This window comes from Benincasa hispida, chromosome 11, assembly GCF_009727055.1.
Source record: "Benincasa hispida cultivar B227 chromosome 11, ASM972705v1, whole genome shotgun sequence".
Classification (NCBI taxonomy): domain Eukaryota; kingdom Viridiplantae; phylum Streptophyta; class Magnoliopsida; order Cucurbitales; family Cucurbitaceae; genus Benincasa; species Benincasa hispida.
The window spans coordinates 44,118,725-44,138,013 of NC_052359.1; the positions used below are offsets into that span (position 1 = coordinate 44,118,725).

The following is a 19,289-nucleotide window of genomic DNA, read 5'->3' on the forward strand; positions in this document are numbered from 1 at the left end:
TTCAAGAGTAAAATCGGTTTATAAACAATATTTTTTATTAAAAATGTGTATTTTTAATATATTATAAGAAGTAAAATTAAATTTAAAAAATTGAAAACATAAAGAAAAAAATAAGTAAGAGATAAAGAGGGGATTGAGATTATGAACTACAGATATAAAAATAACAATAAAATATAAATTATATATAATATTCGAAAATAGAAGAAGTATATAGTGAGGGAATTATAAATAAAAATAGATAAAATGAGAAATGATTATCGTGAATGTGAGAGAGAGAAACACACGTATATGTATAATAAAAATAACTGGAATATGAAAAGGGAAAAAGAAAAAAGAAAGAATGAAGAGGGAGACGGTAATGAAACAAAAAACGGGAAAAAGATGCATGCATCGAACTCGCGACCTATCTTCCACTAACCTGGCAAATACAGTGATTTGAGTGGAATATCAGAAGCAAAATATATATTATATAAGCGCCCCAGAATTTTTTTTTTTTTTTTTTTTTTTAAATATCGACGAAATATCGACGATAAACAAAATATCACCGACTTTTATTTTTATTTATTTATTTTTTAATGTAGAAACGATATTTCGACGATATATCATGATTTTTTATCTTTAATCTAAGAACGTAATTTGATTTTGAATAATTAAAAATGCTTAAATTTGAACGTACAACAAAAAAAATATCACATTTGAAATAATTCGATTGGTTAATAATTAGTCTAAAGTGACTAGAAAGATGTTTCTAAACAAAAAATTACAAAATTGTCCTTAAATTTATTGTTTCTCATCTTCTTCTTTTTTTTTTTTTTTTTTTTTGATATATTGACCTATGTGTAAGGTTTAATTACAAATTTGGTCTATATAATTTAAAAAAAGAAAAAAAAAAGTTAGAATTTAGTCCCTATGATCTTAAGAGTTATAATTAATTTTTATGTTTTGGTATAATATCATAAATATTATTCTTATGGTTTGATAAAACTTTCATATATAGTTCCTATCACAAGAGAATTCACAGTTGGAAGAAGTCAAGAGGATAAAGGATGAGAATTCACGCGGTCTGCCAATTCGCCAAGTCACATTAGAAAAATATATTCCAAATAATCTGATTTGTTGAAGTTGTTATTTTCCTTTCATTCTGATGGGTTGTTTCCTTTTCCCTCTTTCTCAATTTTGTTATATATTCTTTGTATTCCTTTCTTGCCCACATCAAGGACAACATATGTTCATAAATAGGGCTGAATTTTGCCCTCTGTATAGTGCGAGGAATATACGAGCATTCCTTCCTATTATGTGTTACTCTTACTATTAACTTGGTATAGAGCTTCCAAGGCTAAGGTCATTCCCACTGCAATCTCCTCATGACTCGAGCTTGCTCTATTCAATCACCTCTGCTTTAAAAGACTTGGGCCGACTACACTATTTCCTGGGAATTGTCCTCGATCAACCAACATATATAAATGACCTCCTTCGCAAATTGAACATGCACACTCTCAAACCTACTGCATCTCCTAGTGTTCAAGGCAAAGACTTTCAAAATATGAAGGAATACCACTTGAATCTCCCTTTTTATATCATATCACTGTTGGAACTCTTCAATACTTAACTCACACTCGACCGGACATCGCATATAGTGTTAATACTTTGAGCCAATTCCTTCAAAAACCCACGGACAGTCATTGGCAAGTAGTGAAATGACTTCTTCGGTATGTCAGCGGCACTAGGAATCTTGGTCTTCTATTTCAACCAAGCCAGAGATCTTCAAATCTCTGCTTTTTCAAATGCTAACTGGGCATCAAACCTCGATGACAAAAAGTCTATAGCTGCTTACTGTGTTTGTAGGAAACAACTTAATCTCGTGGTCATCTAAAAAGCAAACAACTATTGCTCGCTCCAGTATAGAGTTTGAGTATCGAGCACTTGTCCACGCATCCTATGAAATTATATGGATGCATCAACTTCTCAAGGAAATGGGGATGTGCTCTCCAAATCTTATGGTGTGATAATATGAATGCCAATGCCCTTGCTGCAAATCAAATTTTTCATGCTAGAACCAAGCATATTGAGATTGATGTGCACTTCATTCGCGATCAAGTACTTAAAGGAAATTCGAAAGTTCGTTATGTTCCTACCACATATCGGTTAGCTAGTTGTTTAACCAAACCATTGTCATCTCCTGAAGCAATATACGAGCATTTTTTCCTATTTTCTGTTACTCTTACTATTAACTACAACCGGTGTTTATGAAGTTTTATCAAACCATAAAAATTAAATTCTAATTATAAATTATATAAACTAAATTATAACTTTTCTTTTATTTCAAACACATTCGTAAAACAAACTAACTTGTGATTAAAATTAAAACTACCTGAAAAGATGTAAACAAATTCACAGTATTTAAAGGAGTTTTAGAGAGAAAATGTATGAAAATGTAATTTTTAAAAGTGTTTTAATTTTAAATTATAATTGTAATTAAATGCGTGTTTAAATTTTAAATCATAATTTGTAATTAAATACGTATTTAAATTTTAAATTATAATTTGTAATTTAATACGTAGGCTATCATTCAAATCAAAATAGAAATAATCAATTTTAATTTAATAGATAATTTCCAAGACTTTTAACAAATATATAAAAAAAATGTAGTTTAAATTAAAGTTTGTAATTTAGTGTATAACCAAATCAAGCTAAAAACTTAGGTGTGTTGGGTAATTATTTTTTTTCTCCTGTTTTTTGAAAATTAAACTTACAGACACTATTTTTACCTCTATATTTATTCTTTTGTTATTTACTTTTAATGGTGGTTTAAAAAACCGAACTAAAAAAAGGTAAATTTGAAAAAGTTATTTTTTAGAATTTGACTAATAATTCAATTATTATACTTAAAGATACCAATCATGGTAACAAAATGGAGATAAAACAAGTTTAATTTTTTTTTTAAAAAAATAAAATAAAATGGTTACAAAAGTGTCTTAACCAATCAAAACTTTTAAATTAAACTTATGAAGACAAAAACAAAAATTATCTTTTCTTCTCAATTCATTAAATTTCTGTAAACAAAAGCAGTTGATTTATGATAAATATCATTTAATATGAAGGCTATGTTTTTAGATACCATGCGATTTTTAAAAATTGTTCTCTCTTTTAATGCAAATTTTAGATAAAAATAATAAAATCTAAAATCCATACATGCATTTTTTTTTCTTTGGATAACATGAGATTAATTTAGAACCCTTTTTTTTTCTTAACGTTAATTAGAGACAACATTTTATTTTATTTTTTCAATTTTTTTCTTTAAATCTAAGATATCACTATATTCATTAATTAAACGGAAAAGAAAAATAAAAAATTTCTCTCCAACATCTCTAAATAATAAATAGATAGATATATCCAAATAATAAATATATAGATATAGAAGTATAAATAGATACATATAATTAGTTAATTACTTATAAATTTAAATTTAATCCAAAATTATTTTCTTCAATCAATTTAATTTAAAAACTTTTATACGTAAATCATATCTTAAAACTTCTATTTTGAATTTACAAAATACATGCAACCCATACAAACTAGTAACTAACAAATTGTCGACTCAAAAGTAATGACCACAAAAAAAAAAAAGATATTTTAAAATATTAATAGCTAAGTTGTTGTTGTTATTATTATTATTATTGTTATTTTGTTTTTAATAGTTAAAGGATTAAATGGATCAAAGTGAAACTTTCACAAATTTATAAGTTAAAATTGTTTTATTTCCAAAAAAAAAAAAAAAAAAAAGAGAAAAGAAAAGAAAAAAAGAAAAAAGAAAACGAAGGCAAAAACCCTACGTTATACGGCAGCACTGTTTCTTCTTCCAATCCATCTCACGTGCTCCACCCGACTTCCCTCCCCTTTTTAGCAGCTCAGTGTCGCCGCCGTCGCCGCCTCCCTGCTGGTGGTTTGCCCTGGTTTTCAACTCGCTTCATACTGGTATTTTCTCATTCTCCGTTTAGATTTTCTTTTCTCTCCTGAATGACTCAAACTACAGTTTCTTTGACGAAAGAAAGTGGAAGTTTTGATTTGGACATTATAGTTGGTTTTCATGAGCTTTTAAATTGATTGCACATCGCTGAATTCAAACAATTCGTTCCATCCATAGTTTGTCGCTTTCTTTTTCAGGAATTCTCTATATCTTCTCACTGTGAGTTCGTTTTGTACAACTGTTGTTGTGATTTTTCATGTCAGATTTTCTTTGTCGAATTATACTCTATATCCGCCTCTCATAGCCACAGCAGTGTCGCTTGCCTTTGAACTTTAGAGGTTCCGAACGGGGACTCTCTCTCTCTTATTACAGACTCCCATTGCGTTGATACGACCAGAGTGTTAGAAATACAGGCATGGAAATAAACCTTGCAGACATTCCTTTCGACTTGGACTTCCATCCATCCGACCAGTTGGTTGCAGCTGGTGTGATCGGGGGCAATCTCCACTTGTACTTTCTCTTTCATGTTTTCTATTTTATTTTCCATTTTAATTTTCTTCAATCACTTATTAAATTCTAAGTTCGTCTTTGCAGGTACCGTTATGATGCAAATGCTTTACCCCAAAGGTAGGATAACCGTTGGTCTTCTTCCCCCTATATGCACTTTGCACAAATTTATTTGGACTCCTGTAACCTACAGTATGAGTAGTATATTTATTTTTTTTGAACAAGAGATAGAACTCTTCATCTTGCACAAATTTATATGAAATCCTTTAACCTACAGTATAAGTGGTATATTCATGCTCGTTTAAACTTTTCTGTCTACCTTAGGCTCTTTAAAGTTCGTGCGCATGTCGAATCTTGCAGAGCTGTTAGATTCATCAATGACGGACGTGGTATTGCTTAATTCTCTTTTTTGCTTGCTTTTATTTTCCTTTTTATTTTTACTTCCTTTGGCAAAAATTGTTGGTGTTTTCGACCTTTAAATGATCGGTTTATTGTCTGTATATCAGCAATTTTGACAGGTTCATCAGACCATTCCATTCTCTCTACGGACGTGGAGACTGGTTCTGTTATTGCTCGTCTTGAAGATGCACATGAGTGAAGTTTCTTTCCTTCTGTTTTCCGTTTGTCTATCTTCATGCATATCCAATGAAATATAAGATTGAGTAATATGGTAGTTCACTTTTTTCTACAGTGAAGCAGTCAGTAAATTGATCAACATAACCCCAGAAACCATTGCTTCAGGAGATGACAATGGGCGCATCAAGGTCCTTTTCTTGTCGTTATCTTCTCTATTTTCTAATTTTATGTTTCCTCTATGCTTTGAAGATATAACTGATATGGAAAAGCGAAAAAATTAAAGAGAGCATTTCAGCTCGATGAGGAACTGAATTTCTTTTGGAGGAGATACTAAACAACAGAAATTTATTATTGCCTATTGAAGTGGCATTGAGAAATGAACCACTTTAACAAACTACTACTGTTGACTTGGTATTAGGAAAGTGCCAAAGTTAGATAGAACTACAAATGATTTCCTTAAATTAGTTAGTAACGAGGATTGCCAAAGTGACTTAATTTTTGATGCAGGCTAAGATATGATACCTCACTAGCATCAACCCTTTGATTTGGACTGAGGTGATAGTTAGAAGTAATAAATGCATGAAAGAGACAGTTAGTCCAACTTCACGTGCTTAATGTAGGAGTGAATTATGGATTGACAATCAATGAACTTGCATTGTTGTATGTAGTATACTAGATTGCCCATCCTTTGAAGAGAAGCACTGAACATTTACAGCATGGTTCTTGTCATAAATGGTTATAGAACAAAGGACACATAGTTAGTGTTAATGAACTTGTGACAATTAGGATTAATCGTCTTATTTTTGGGAAGACCATTGGGTGGGGGAGAGTCCTCTTTGTGCTTTATTCCAAGACTATATCATTTATCTTTTCTTAAAAACCACTTTATTGCTGATTTTCTTGTGGTCTGGGAGCTCGTGTTCTTCTTTGTTCAGTTTCCGTCGTTCTCTTTCCAATAGGGAAACGTCGAATGTGGCCTCTCTTCTTGTTTTACTTGAAGGTCACTTATTTATAATTGGGAGAAGGGACGTGAGAGTCTAGAGGTCCAGTCCTTTGGAGGGGTTCTCGGGTAAATCTTTCCTTCATAGTTTGGGTGATCATTCCCTATTGGTGTCTCGGTCTTCTCAGTTCTTTGGGGGATTAAGATTCCTAGGAAAGTAAGGACTTTTACCAGGCAAGTTCTTCACGGTCGTGCTAATACGATGGACTGGTTGACGAGGAAGTTGCCCTTGCTTATTGGGTCGTTCTGTTGTCTTTTTTATCTGAAGGTAGAGGAAGATCTAGATCATATCCTTTGGCATCGTGAGTGTTTTCCAGACATTTGACTTTTTTGTGGCTTGGTAGAGGGTCACTAGGAGTATGTTCAAGGAGTTCCTCCTCAATCCGCCGCGGGGGAGAAGGGTCGCTTTCTTTGGCTTGCAGGGGCGTGTGCAATTTTATGGATCTTGTTGGGAGGCGGAATAATACAACTTTTAGAGGGAAGGTAGGGGATCCTAGTGAGATTTGGTCTCTCATTTGCTATCATGTGTCTATGTGGGCTTGAATTTCGAAGACCTTTTGTAACTACTCTATAGGTATTCTTTTGCATAGTTGGAGGCCCTTCTTGTAGTTGGGCTTCTTTTTTTGTGCCTAGTTTTTCTGTATGCCCGTGCTTGTATTCTTTCATTTTTTCTCAATGAAACTGGTTATTTTTATCAAAAAATAAGTGCTGGTGATGGAATATGCAATGCTGAGCAAGAGAACTTAAATATCTCAATATTGTTCACTAACGCCTGATTGGCCTCCCTAAAAGATACGGGAAAACTAATTGAGCATATTTTTAGCGTAAGGAATGCTTCATATGCAAGGATAACACATGGTACAGCACCAACCATTTCTCATATTATAAAAATTGCAGTAGTGACCTTACTTGAACATGATTTGTTTTATATGCTATACAACTATTATATGTTATGCAACTATGTCCTTGACTTATATTTATAGAAGGTTAAAATTTGTGAAGGTTCATCATTTTTTTTTAATTGGGATGAATTGTTGAACTTTCATTGAGAAGAAATGAAAGAATACAAGAGGTTACATAAAACCAACTTGCATTAAAAGGGGCCAAACTGAAACAAAAATGGACTCTAGTAAAGTGAAAAATGGACATCGTATCGTTGTCTTAAAAATTGTCCCATTGACGTGTCCTATCATATTTGTATCCGTGTTTGTGTTTCTTAGATGACAGATTATACTAGCACACTACTGTTAACCTTCATTCAAATTAATTGGTTGCAAACATAAATTATTTAACTCAACATGTGAGCAGGTAGCCCTACTACGGTGTTTTTCTGTTGAGGTAGGCTAAAGATAATACAGTTTTTTGTTGGATAGGAATTAGGAAACTCAATAACAGTTACTCACTTTGATATCCGATGATGAGTCTTCTCACGCTGATACTTATTTATTTTATACTTTTCCCATGTCATCTTTTGTGTGTTTTTTGGCATTCCAATAATTTTTTACTGGACTGATGTATCTTTCAAGGTATGGGATACCAGACAACGTTCTTGCTGCAGTTCTTTCAAAGCTCATAAAGATTATATTTCAGATATGACCTATTCATCTGATTCCATGAAGCTTTTGGCAACAAGGTAATCCTTGCCGTAACTATTATTTCACTTCAGTTTTATTATCTTAAGAGTTCTAGGAAGATTTCTGAAGTTTGTTGAACTTGAACCATATGATTATTTTTTTGGTAGACCGTAGACTGAAGTATGGTTAGTGTTGAGGCACACGCCTAGGCTCTTTCCTTGTGCCTTGCTTCAAAGCTAGATTCCCTTAATGAAGCCGAAGCGTGCTTGAGGCGTAGTCCTTGGCACCTGAGAAAGTCATGAATGTTCTTTAAAAAAAATATTCACTTTTCCTTACCATCTGGAATTAGAGCTCTACTCTTTAAACTTTTCATATCATTTATTCATAATACTATTTTTCTTCATATATATAAAAAAATATTTACATTTTCTATTGTGTGCCCATAAGTCATGTTTTTTTAGTGCTCAGACTTAGGCTTTGGGGGGCTGTTGTGGTTTAGTGCACCTCTAAGTTTAAAAACTTCTGGGTATGACAATGATTTTGTATTCTCTTTCTCAAATTTCAACTTTGTAATTTATGTAGGTTTGAGATCACTTAAAGTTAGGAATAAAAATGTTGTTTCTTATCTACAAAGTTCTTATAAAGTAACTTTATGCAGATTCAAGAAACAACTTCATGAATTCCTATTTGTCATCTTCTTGATTCTACCCTCTTTTCCATTTGAAGAATTTAAATGAGAAATTGACTACATCATGGACTATAAAATTAGGTCAATAATGTTGTCAAAACTTTCTTCTTTGATTTTATTGTCTTTTTTAACGTTTTTTCCTCTCTTTTTTGGTTTTTGAAGTGGAGATGGGTCTCTATCTGTATGCAATCTCAGAAGAAACAAGGTTAGCCATCCCAAGTTATGAAGTAATTTGTGTGACTATAATGTGTTAAGTGTTAACCATATCTTTTACTATTTTAAATTTTCATCGTATGTGCTGTTTTGATGTGGATTTAAGCTTGCTTGGACATTTTGGAAGTTGACTAAAACAATCTCTTTTGCTTCTCACGTTGATTGGCCCTATTTGAATGCAGATCCATGCTCGATCTGAGTTTTCAGAAGTAGAGCTGCTATCTGTTGTTATCATGAAGGTAGACTTACATATAATGGACTATCAATCATATTCTAGACATGCATTTACATATTTGCTTCTGAAAGCTGTTATTTCATTGTGACGATGTAAATTGTTCAAGTTTTTTTCTTCCTATAGCTTCGGTTCTCTTTTGTTCAATTGGAGAAGTCTTTTGTATATGTAATTTGATAAATTGTTTCTTATAAAAAAACAAAGAAAAAGAAAAAAGAAGTCATTGGGGCTTGTAGATATCTTATTTCTCACCCCATCTTTTGTAAATTTTTTAGAACTTTTTCTACCTCAATGATTGAAATCTGACAAACCAATCTGTTAAGAGTATCCTTTATTATTTTTTTCAAAATCTTTTATAGGCCTCAATCATTAGGCAATTTTATTTCTCTAATGTAAAGATTCAAAAAGCAAGCAGAACATTCTTGCTCAAAATATACTTTATCATTAATTTTTATCTCTCATAATTTGAAGTTTTCATTTTCTCATTTCCTCACTGCCCCTCCACATTTTCCCTATTGTTTTAAAAAGCCTTCTCGGGTGCACACCTAGGCTTAAGACGCAGGTTTGGCACCTCGCCTTGAAAATGCGAGACTCACAAAATAAGGCACGCCTCAAGTGTGTGCCTTTTGTGAAACCCGCCTTGGGCCTTAGGGATTTTTCATTATTTTTAAAATATAGCAATAATTAAGGTTTTTTCTTCTTTATTAACTAAAAAATATCAAATTTACTAAGCCTAAATGCAAAACTTCTTGTGTTTAGGGGTCTTTTTTTCATATTTCTACTTCAACTATGCCCTCTTTTCTTTAAGTATTACTTTTATATATAGTGCGCTTCACAAAAAAAAGGCATGCATTTTTTCCCCCCTCCCTCAATGTCTTGCGGTTAAGCCCAGGAGTCTATTGCACTTTATTGCTCCTTGAGCTTTAAAAAACATTGATTTTCGCCTAGGAGATTATGGCGAGGGAAGAAGTGAATTTTAGAATTTTTTTTTAAACTTCTGTTGTGAAAGCATCTGAACCACCACAAAGAATTTGCTAACTGAGTGCAAATAAACATTCATTCTCCAGTTCATAAATAACATGTAATTTTAACTCTCTCACTTTTTCTTATTTCTTGTGGTTTTTTTTTTTCCTGTGGTCAGAATGGACGTAAAGTCATCTGTGGATCGCAAACTGGAACTCTATTACTATATTCATGGGGTTGCTTCCAGGACTGCAGGTGTACATATATGGTTTTTCTTGAATATGTATGATGCATTGGTCTGATCGTTTTAATGAAACCAGGAATTCATTCTTGTGATTCGATGTATTAATTATAATGCTCCCAATCTCCTTTTTCTTTATTGATTCGTTCCTCATTTCTTTTGTTTTAACTTCATTCTTCTTCAGTGATCGCTTTGTTGATGCCTCTCAAAATCCTGTGAATGCATTGCTGAAGGTAAGAACTTGTGTAACATCTAGTAGTATTGTCATTTTTTAATATCTTCAAGGAATCTTTCAATTACAGCGGCTGTTTCTTTCCTTCCTTTTAGCTTGATGAAGACCGGGTTATTGCTGCATCTGAGAGTGGACTCATCAGGTGAGAACTTTGATAAATAGATGCAATCCTATTTTGATCCAGATATCAGAAGAGCGTGTATTTCTATCTTTCCTTTAAATAGTTCACTTATTCATGTGATATTTTCATTAGTCTGGTAGGCATATTGCCCAATAGAGTAATTCAACCAATTGCAGAACACTCCGACTACCCTGTGGAGCGGCTTGGTAAGACATTTTCCGTTTTGGCTGATAATTTTTTTCGTTTTGACTGTTAATTCAGCATATCATTTGAGCCTTTTTTGGGTCTGCAGCGCTCAATAAGCTGCTTCTCTTTTTTGTTTTTCTATTCATGTTTTTTTTAACAATTTTGTCTTGTCTTGTAGCTTTCTCCCATGACAGGAAGTTTCTCGGCAGTATTTCACATGATTACATGGTAAAGGTAAGCCTCTCTCTCTCTCCCTCTCTCCCCAACTGTTTTGGTACGGTGATTTTATGCTCGATCCCAATTGAACTATCAGTACTTGGCTGAATGGAAATACTGACCAGACCGAAATTTTTGTTGGCGTTTTTCAATTAATTTGAATGAAAGTATGGTTTCTCATATAAAGGAAGAAAGAATGATAAACAAATAAACAAGACGTGTAGTGGGGGTCACAAAGGAATTTTGAAAAAGTGGCAGGGAGGCTAAAATATATGGCTGAAGAAGTTGTGTGAGGGTTATCTTTTTTTGGCTGATTTCTGTTGAGAGAGTTCTCTTAGGAGAATTGGGAGGGGTGAGCTTGCTTGCTAATTGAGTATAAATAAATTGTGGGTAAGGCCCATCATAATTATCCCTATCCGGATTCTATTGTCAAATAAAATATCATTCAAGACGTGTAAGTTGGTCCAACCATCTATGTTTACAATTATTATTGTTGACCATGGGCTGGTTTTTATGATATCCTTTGTTTCTCATTAAAAAGGTCTTCTCCCTTGTTAGTATTGTAAGAAGTCGAAATCCATAAGTACATGGTGTCGGCTAAGGCTGCCTATAGAAACATCACATTGCTCTCTAGTTAAAAAGTTATATTTAAAAATGACATGAATCTTTAATAGTTAGTGATGATGAAATGAATTAGGCATCATTTTGGTCCTACCTTCCCAACAAGGGGTAAAGTAAGAGTTTATGAATTCTTTTACTTTTACACTTCTAAACAATGGCAGATATATATATATATATATATATATATATATAAAATTTCCAGGAAAAAATAATTAAATTGAGAAATTGAGAGTAAGAAAAAAACTTAAAAGAGAATATCAATATTAATATATTGTCTATTTATTTTTTTTAAAATTTAAATATACCTAGAAATGCACTTTCTTTGAATATATATCATCAAATGTATTCATAAAATTTAAAATAATATTGTTTGTGCATGTGTACATAATTTCAAAAGTTAAAAAAATTTTAAAAAAAATATATCCTTAAAGAAGTTAAAACCGACCATTTAGATATATTTATAAATTTGAATACAAAAAATCTCAAATTATTCTAGAAAATAAATGTCATATTATGTCTTGATCATCTTTATTGATGGCTTTTAAATTATAAAAAAATTAAAATATAGAAAGTTTTGTGCTATTATTTTATAAAACTTCAAAATAAAATTTATCATTCACCTTCAATTATGAAAGCTAAATAACTTTGCAAAGTTCTTCTATTACTACAACCACGACAAAGAGTTATCTATATATTTCTTTTTATAAAAAAATATATTGTCCTATTTTAATTTTTTTTTTCTATCTCAAATTTCTTCATTTCAAATTCTAACATAATAAGTCTAACCTACCAAATATTTTATATTGTGGAGTTGTGTTGTTTAGAAAAAAAAAATAAAGAAAAAGAAAAGAAAACATATTATACTAGTCTAGTTTTCTTTAAAAAAAAAAACTAATAAAAATAAAACCTTTTGAAGGGGGCGGTGTGTAACCACCCTTAAGAAAAAGAAAAGAAAACCACCCTTATGCAGGCAAAAGTCCTCAGGCACATAACTTCACTAAAGAGTGGAGCAAAACCTCTGAGATCGCTCGCGCCTACCTAGAAAGAGCATCGAAGAGGATGAAGAAGTGGGCTGATAAGAAGCGGAGGGCCCTTGAGTTTCAAGCTGGGGACAAGGTCCTGATCAAGCTACGACCGGAACAGTTTCGTTTCCGAGGCTAGAGAGACCAACGGCTAGTAAGGAAATATGAAGGTCCAGTGGAGGTAATTGAGAAGGTCGGGAGAACCTCATATAGGGTTCAGTTACCCTCATGGATGAAGATTCATCCTGTCATCCATGTGAGTATCCTGAAGCCCTATCATCCCGATCCCGAGGATGAACAGGGAAACATGCTAAGGCGCCCACCGGTCACGATGAAGAGTTCTGCTGAGAAAGAAGTTGCACAAATCCTGGATAAACGTACGCGCCGTCTTGGAAGACCCAGACGAGAACTGACAGAGTTCTTAGTGAAATGGAAGGATCTCCCCGACGAAGAGATCAGTTGGGAGCGGGCCGAAGACTTGAAGAGTGCAGCTCCAGCCATCGCAGATTTTGAACAAGGTCGGTTGACGGGGNATATATAAAATTTCCAGTAATTGGGAGGCCTAAGAAATATGTTGGAATGGTTCTTCCATAATCTTGTTGTCTACTTTGAGGTACATATGGATTCACATGTCTTCAAACCTCGATTGTAACGGTATTTTTCCGCTTTAATTTTTATGACTTATAAGACTTCTATCTTTGTCTTATTGTTTGCGCAGCTGTGGGATATGGATTTGTTGCAAAGTTCTGGAAACGCTTTAAATGGTCGGGCCACGGTTGATGCAAGAGCCAGTGACAACATATTTACTTTCACGTAAGCCCCACATTTGGATTTGGATTTAAATTGAAACAACAGTTTGGCTTTAAAAGATTTTGCTTGGTTTAGGTGGTAGCTTCAATTTGCTAATAGAATAAATGAAGGCTTAATTCTTATGAAATGAACCAATTAAACTGATGGTTGCGTTTCCTCTCCTTTTTTTTTTTTTTTTTTTTTCTTCCCCTCCTTCCTTCCTCCCTCCTATTAAGAGAGAGAAAGAGGATTTTCTGAAACTATCCTTGTTTGAAGTTCAAACTAGGTGATATAATTAATGATATGGTGAAGCCACAAATTGGGGTTCTCTCCTCAACTAGAAAAAATTGATGGGTGATGAATTGTTGGCTTCCTGATTCTGTTACATCTAAAATGATCTTATAGGACACATATCGGACCCGTAAACTTTGAAAATTGTATCGATTAAAATTCTTTACTAATAATTGTATCAATTTAAATCTGAACTTTTGTAAATGCATCAATTAACTCCCTCCTTAATGTTATTGGGAAAAACATTACGTGGTACTTATAGTTATATCAATTAAACCCCTAAACTTTTAAGTGAATCGATTTAGACTCTAATTTTCTTTAAGAACTATTCACGCATCAAGTCCAATTGTCCATTTTAGAAAATTGACATTTGAAGAAGGCTATACGTGTGAGAATTGTTGCATGGACAGTTTTTAAAGGTAATAATAACGAATAGTTTAAATTGATTCACTTATAAATTTAGGAGTTTATTAGACACAAACTTTAAGTTTCACATGATATTTGTCAAACAAAATTATACACTTTCGAAAGTTTAAGGTTTAAATTGATATAAAGTTTAGAATTTAAATTGAAACTCTCGTGGTTTGGGGGTGTAAATTGATATTTTCTATATATGTGTGTAATGTTACAGTCTGCTGTTATTTGTACTTTTCATACAACCTCTGTGGTTTGGGAGTGTAAATTGATATTTTCTATATATGTGTGTGTAATGTTGTCTGCTGTTATTTGTACTTTTTGTGTTCTCTTATGTTTTTAACTTCAATCTTCTACTCTTTGCAGGGACTAGGAGAAAGAAGATCCAAGGCAAAAAACCGAACAAATAGTTCGAGAACAAATTGTCATTTTGTATATTGGCTTTACCCTCTTCACATGTTAAACTCTGAAGACTTCATTACAAAATTTTTGCCCCCATTCTTATTCTCATTTAGGATAGTATCAATTTATATGATCTGAAAAAGTGGACATAATTTGTTATTATGCTGCTCTTTTTTTGATATGGTGCCAACAAGTGATTGTTGATTTTCTCCTAGAATCTGTTAAAAGATATGCAAGTTGTGTTTTATTTGGATTTGGTATTACTATTGTTTAGTTCAAACTTAGACAGCCGGAAGCATTTTTTTATGGGGCGTTGAGATGATATAGGATGTGAAGAGTTCTGATATTTGGAGTATTCTGATGTTTGGGAAGTTCTGATGTATGTGTTTGGGTGTGTAGAGTTATTATGTCTGTGTTTGAGTGTGCAGAGTTGTTATGTCTGAGTTGAAATGTCTGTGTTTAGGTGTGTAAAATTGTTATGTTTGAGTTGATATACATGTTTGAGTGTGCAGAGTTATGTCTGGGTTTGGGTGTGATTCATATGTCAGTGCTATCTAGTTAAGTTTTTGTACTATGTAATAATTTGTCTGTATGAATACTATAGTTTTTTTTTTTTTTTTTATAAATCTTATAATTCAATTCTTGTATTCATCCTATTTGGAATAAAATATTGATTGCATTTTTTTATTCTTCCTAATATCAGGATATGATATATAGTTCAATTTTATATTAATCATTCCAAACTTCTTATTAAAGAAAGTCAAATGGTTTTACAAATAGTGTCAATTTAGAATGGATATGAAATTCATTAAATTCAGTCTCCTAAATTTTTTTTACATAATTTGATGGCCTTATACATGATCATTTTATAACTTGCTTAGAAAAATTTGCATCCATCATAGGTAAATGAACTCAAATCCAATTAATAATTGGTTGAGGTGGTTGAATGGGTTGTGAAAATACGCAAGTGGAATAAAATCAGTAAACAATTAGAACAGTCAATAAAATCAGCAAACAATTAGAACAGTTATTACTAAAGTTGGTTGATAGTTTAATAAATGAAGTAATTAATAATGTATAATATTGAAAACGTGCAAAAAAAAAAAATTAATAAATAGGATTAACACAATTCAATATTCAATATTAAGAATGAAACAATAGGTCTCATGTTTAGAAAAATTTGAAATTAAACATGGTTGGAAAATCAAAACAAGGCATGAAATTGAAAACGAAAATTTGAAATTAAACATGACTGGAAAATTAAAATATGGTAGGATTAAAAATGAAATTGAAAATTTGAAGAGTAAGACACAAAACAAGACACAATATTAACAATGAAACAAGAAACAAAATAGTCTCATCAATATGTTGCATATTTAGAAAAAAACATAGTTGGTATTAGATATAAAACTGATTAGTTAGATATTAGTGATACCATTATGTTATTGAAGTTTCTGTTATACCCTTTCTGGTCTTTTTACATTATTATATGATATATAAATATATCTTCATCGAGGAATAAAAAGCATCGAGTTCAATTATGCTATGATCGAATATGATCAAGCATGAACGATCGAGATTGAGTATGTTCAATCATGATCGAGTATAAACGATCAAGTATGATCGAGTATGTTCAAGCATGATCGAGTATGAACAAATACGATCGAGTATGATCAAGTATGTTCAAGCATGATCGAGTATGAATGATCGAGTAAGATCAAGTATGTTCAAACACGATCGAGTTTAAATGATCGAGTATGTTCAAGCATGATCGAGTATGAACAAATATGATCGAGTATGACCGAGTATGATCAAACATGATCGAGTATGTTCAAGTGTGAAGTAGAAGGAAAATGAAACACATACGATACGTGGAGGAAAATGAAACCGTGAAATACTAAACACGGAAGGAAAATGGGCCCACAAAAAATTCAAATCGGTGAGATAGGATAATGAGCCCCCAAATACTGAGATGATATACCAGCCCATGTTATACTATCTTATGTTGGGCCCCAAACAATCCCTAAAAAGTATGACTTTGTTACTTTTTTAACTTCCCCAAATTGCATTTTTTTTTAATTCTTGCTCTAAACAAATAATAATGCGCTTTTGAGCCAACAAAAATTAAGGACAATATTATTGTAAGAAATAGAAAGAAAAGCAAGTCTTTATCATTCAAATTGTGTTGATCAGTGATTTTTGCAATCGTTTCTTGCCTCGAAAGGTATGATTCAAAGAGTCTAATTTGAGTATAGCTTGAAGCATCATCTAAGATTGAGGGTTTGAATTTCCACTTTGGTACCTAAAAAAAAAAACGTAGGATGTATAGTATTAATAGAGATAAAAGGAAATAAAGAGTTTTTTCTACGGTCTGTAAGATGTCATAACATAGAGATTTTTGGACATCCTAGAATACTTTACCGTAGGTATATCGAGAGTTTAGGATGTCCTCTTGAGACTTATTTTCCAAATTCTCATATTTATTTGATTATTTTTTTTTACTCTTTTTATAAGTATATATTACGTATGTTCTATATATATTCTTACAAAATAAAGACAAAATTTTGGCGTATATAATTTTAGAAATTTAAAGATTCTAATTATCTATATTTTTAAAAAACAAACTACTCTAATAGTAGGACCTAGGAGAGCTCAAAAACTCACTCCCTCTATAGTCAAGTGATCCTTATGTAGTTACTATAATATTTTAGATATACCTTTATTAGTATTTTCATATTGTCAAAATACCAAGGGGATTGATAAGGCTCGTTTAACACCATTTCGTTTTAAGGATCTTTACTTTTAATTTTTGAAAAATAGATTTATAAATGCTACTTTTAAACCTATCGATTTATAATGTTCCAAAAGTACTTTATTTTTTGAACTTTTTGTTATAAAGTGTAAATATTTTAAAGATTTTTCTATTTATAAGAATTTTTCTTTCCATAAGAATGTTCTAAGAATTCGTACTAAACTTTGAGAATTAAAATCTTTTAAAATTTATTTGTATTTTTTGAATTTAGCTAAAAATTTAAAGATTCATCTAAAAACGATGAAAAGTTGACGGTTATTAAAAGGGTATGAGGCTATGATCTCTTAGAGAATGTATATTTGCAATTATTCTTAAAGTCAACATTTTTGTCAATCTATCTCAAGTTTAAAATTTCGACGTGGATGAAAATGTTGGAATCACGATTTTATGAAAATGATGGAAATATTGAAACTTTTTGATGTGATGGATAATTTTGAAAAAAAATTATAATACCATAAAAGATATATTTAAATTAACAAATAAATATTTTACACTTATTAATAGGTAAATTTTTTTGTTGGTTATATGATTCACATGAGAGATGTTTTGCTGCTTTGTTTCTTATGTTTCAACCATTGTTTTATGATATAATGAAAATATCAATTTACTCTTTAAATTAATTTTGACTAATTAAAAAATATATTTTAAAGTGATTTTGAACATGCCAAAAGTGATTTTAATAGATTAAAAATTACTTTCAAACATTAATTGAAATAGATATAAATGCATATGTCACCCTCTCATCCTTCCCGTATGGATGATTTTCACGTATTTGATATATTTTTACTCCCAAACTTTAGTAGTTGTATCAATTAATATTCCAAACTTATTATTGTATAATCTAAACCCTGATCCTGTTGGGTTGTATGTCCTAAAACTCGCAGTTTGTAAACATTAAACATATTTTATTTTGCAATAAATGTATTATTGAGATATATTTAGTAAAATTGTTATTGAATATGTAAATTGCACTTGCTAAGCCTAAATCCAATAAACTAACGAGCCCTTGGTTATAACATGGATAATTGAACTTTATGTAGAGACATAAAAGTGGATCAAGTTTGAGTATATAGCCAAAACGGTCTATAAGTATAGGGATAGGGTTGGGTACCTTATTCTGAAAATACTATGGATTCGACCCACTTTATATTTAAGACAAACGATGTGATCCTTTGTTTATGTAGAGACATGCGAGTGGGACATCCTATGCAAAAGATGTTTCTATGAGACCATACCATTAAATAGTCACTTTTCTTATAACGCCGTTTACTGTTAAAACTGACTATTTCATTTCGATAACCTAAGGTAACTCAATCTTAATCTTGAGCTAACCATGAACTCCTGTTTATTCGGATTATCCTTTAATCTGCATGGGTGGGAGTGGCTCAACATTGTCACTCAATAATCCTCCCATTTTAAGGATAAGATCGGGTAGATAGCTGGAGACATAGTCCTGCAGTATGGAGTTCACTCCTACTCAATTTTAGGGTTAGTAGATAGGTTGTTCCCTTAAGTACTGATTCCTAGTCTTAAACAAGGGGTCCCACCCTCTCTATGACTGAGAATGACTCGGTTTATTGGTAGGACCATAAGCCAATTGTTCATTAGTAGATAAATGGAGACTTAAGAAGCAAGATGTACTAGAGGGGTAAAATGGTAATTTTGACCCAAATGTAAATACTTAAGGGAATAAGTGTTAAATATATGCATATATTTAACAACACATCATTCAATTGGGAATTGAATGATGAAGAGAGAGTTTGAGATATTTAAATAAGATTTTTAAATATCAAAACTATGAATAAGAATTCATCGGAATTAGTGCTGGATTTAATAATTGAATATTAAATTAAATTAAATTAATTAAATTATTTAATGAATTATTTACTATTAATTTAATTTAAAATTAATTTTGAATTAAATGAAATTAATCAAAGTTGGTCAAAGTCAAATGTTGATTTCACTAAGTTTTGAAGGTCAAAGGTCAAAAGTTGATTTCACTAAGTGAAAAATTTCAATAAAACTGTATTTAATTAAAATTTGATTAAGTCAAATGTTAACTTGAAAATAATCAAAAGTCAAAGTGTTGACTTCACTTAGTGGAAAGATCAAAGAATGATTTTTAGTGGAAAAATCCAACTTTTAGTGAATTAGTGAGTAATTCATTTGGTAAAGTGTTGATTCCATAAAATGCCACTTATCCCACTAAGTTGAGTGCATTT

General features: G+C 31.6%; 1 protein-coding gene across 3 annotated transcripts; it reads left to right on the forward strand.

Annotated features, from left to right (window-relative positions):
- The first annotated feature begins 3,799 nt into the window (after positions 1 to 3,799).
- LOC120091267 (WD repeat-containing protein 55) lies at positions 3,800 to 14,561 on the forward strand. Of its 3 annotated transcripts, XM_039049221.1 has the most exons (17): positions 3,800 to 3,975; positions 4,165 to 4,186; positions 4,340 to 4,477; positions 4,562 to 4,594; positions 4,799 to 4,863; positions 4,981 to 5,068; positions 5,166 to 5,238; positions 7,577 to 7,683; positions 8,475 to 8,517; positions 8,708 to 8,764; positions 9,899 to 9,975; positions 10,146 to 10,194; positions 10,289 to 10,335; positions 10,447 to 10,520; positions 10,679 to 10,734; positions 13,078 to 13,172; positions 14,220 to 14,561. In XM_039049221.1, exons 3-17 carry the CDS (start codon positions 4,383 to 4,385, stop codon positions 14,224 to 14,226), a joined length of 966 nt encoding a protein of 321 aa, XP_038905149.1. In that variant the 5' UTR covers positions 3,800 to 3,975; positions 4,165 to 4,186; positions 4,340 to 4,382; the 3' UTR covers positions 14,227 to 14,561. The 3 variants fall into 3 exon arrangements, with proteins under 3 accessions (XP_038905149.1, XP_038905148.1, XP_038905147.1); XM_039049220.1 differs by lacking the exon at positions 4,165 to 4,186; XM_039049219.1 differs by lacking the exon at positions 4,165 to 4,186 and having other exon boundaries at positions 3,802 to 3,975; positions 4,231 to 4,477.
- Positions 14,562 to 19,289: the final 4,728 nt, after the last annotated feature.

Excerpts from the sequence above, each read along its gene's own strand:
- LOC120091267 (XM_039049221.1), top strand. The coding sequence starts at position 4,383 with ATGGAAATAAACCTTGCAGACATTCCTTTCGACTTGGACTTCCATCCA. Across the intron at positions 10,336-10,446 it reads TCTGAGAGTGGACTCATCAG|TCTGGTAGGCATATTGCCCA; the intron begins GTGAGAACTTTG and ends TATTTTCATTAG. Across the intron at positions 10,735-13,077 it reads CACATGATTACATGGTAAAG|CTGTGGGATATGGATTTGTT; the intron begins GTAAGCCTCTCT and ends TTGTTTGCGCAG.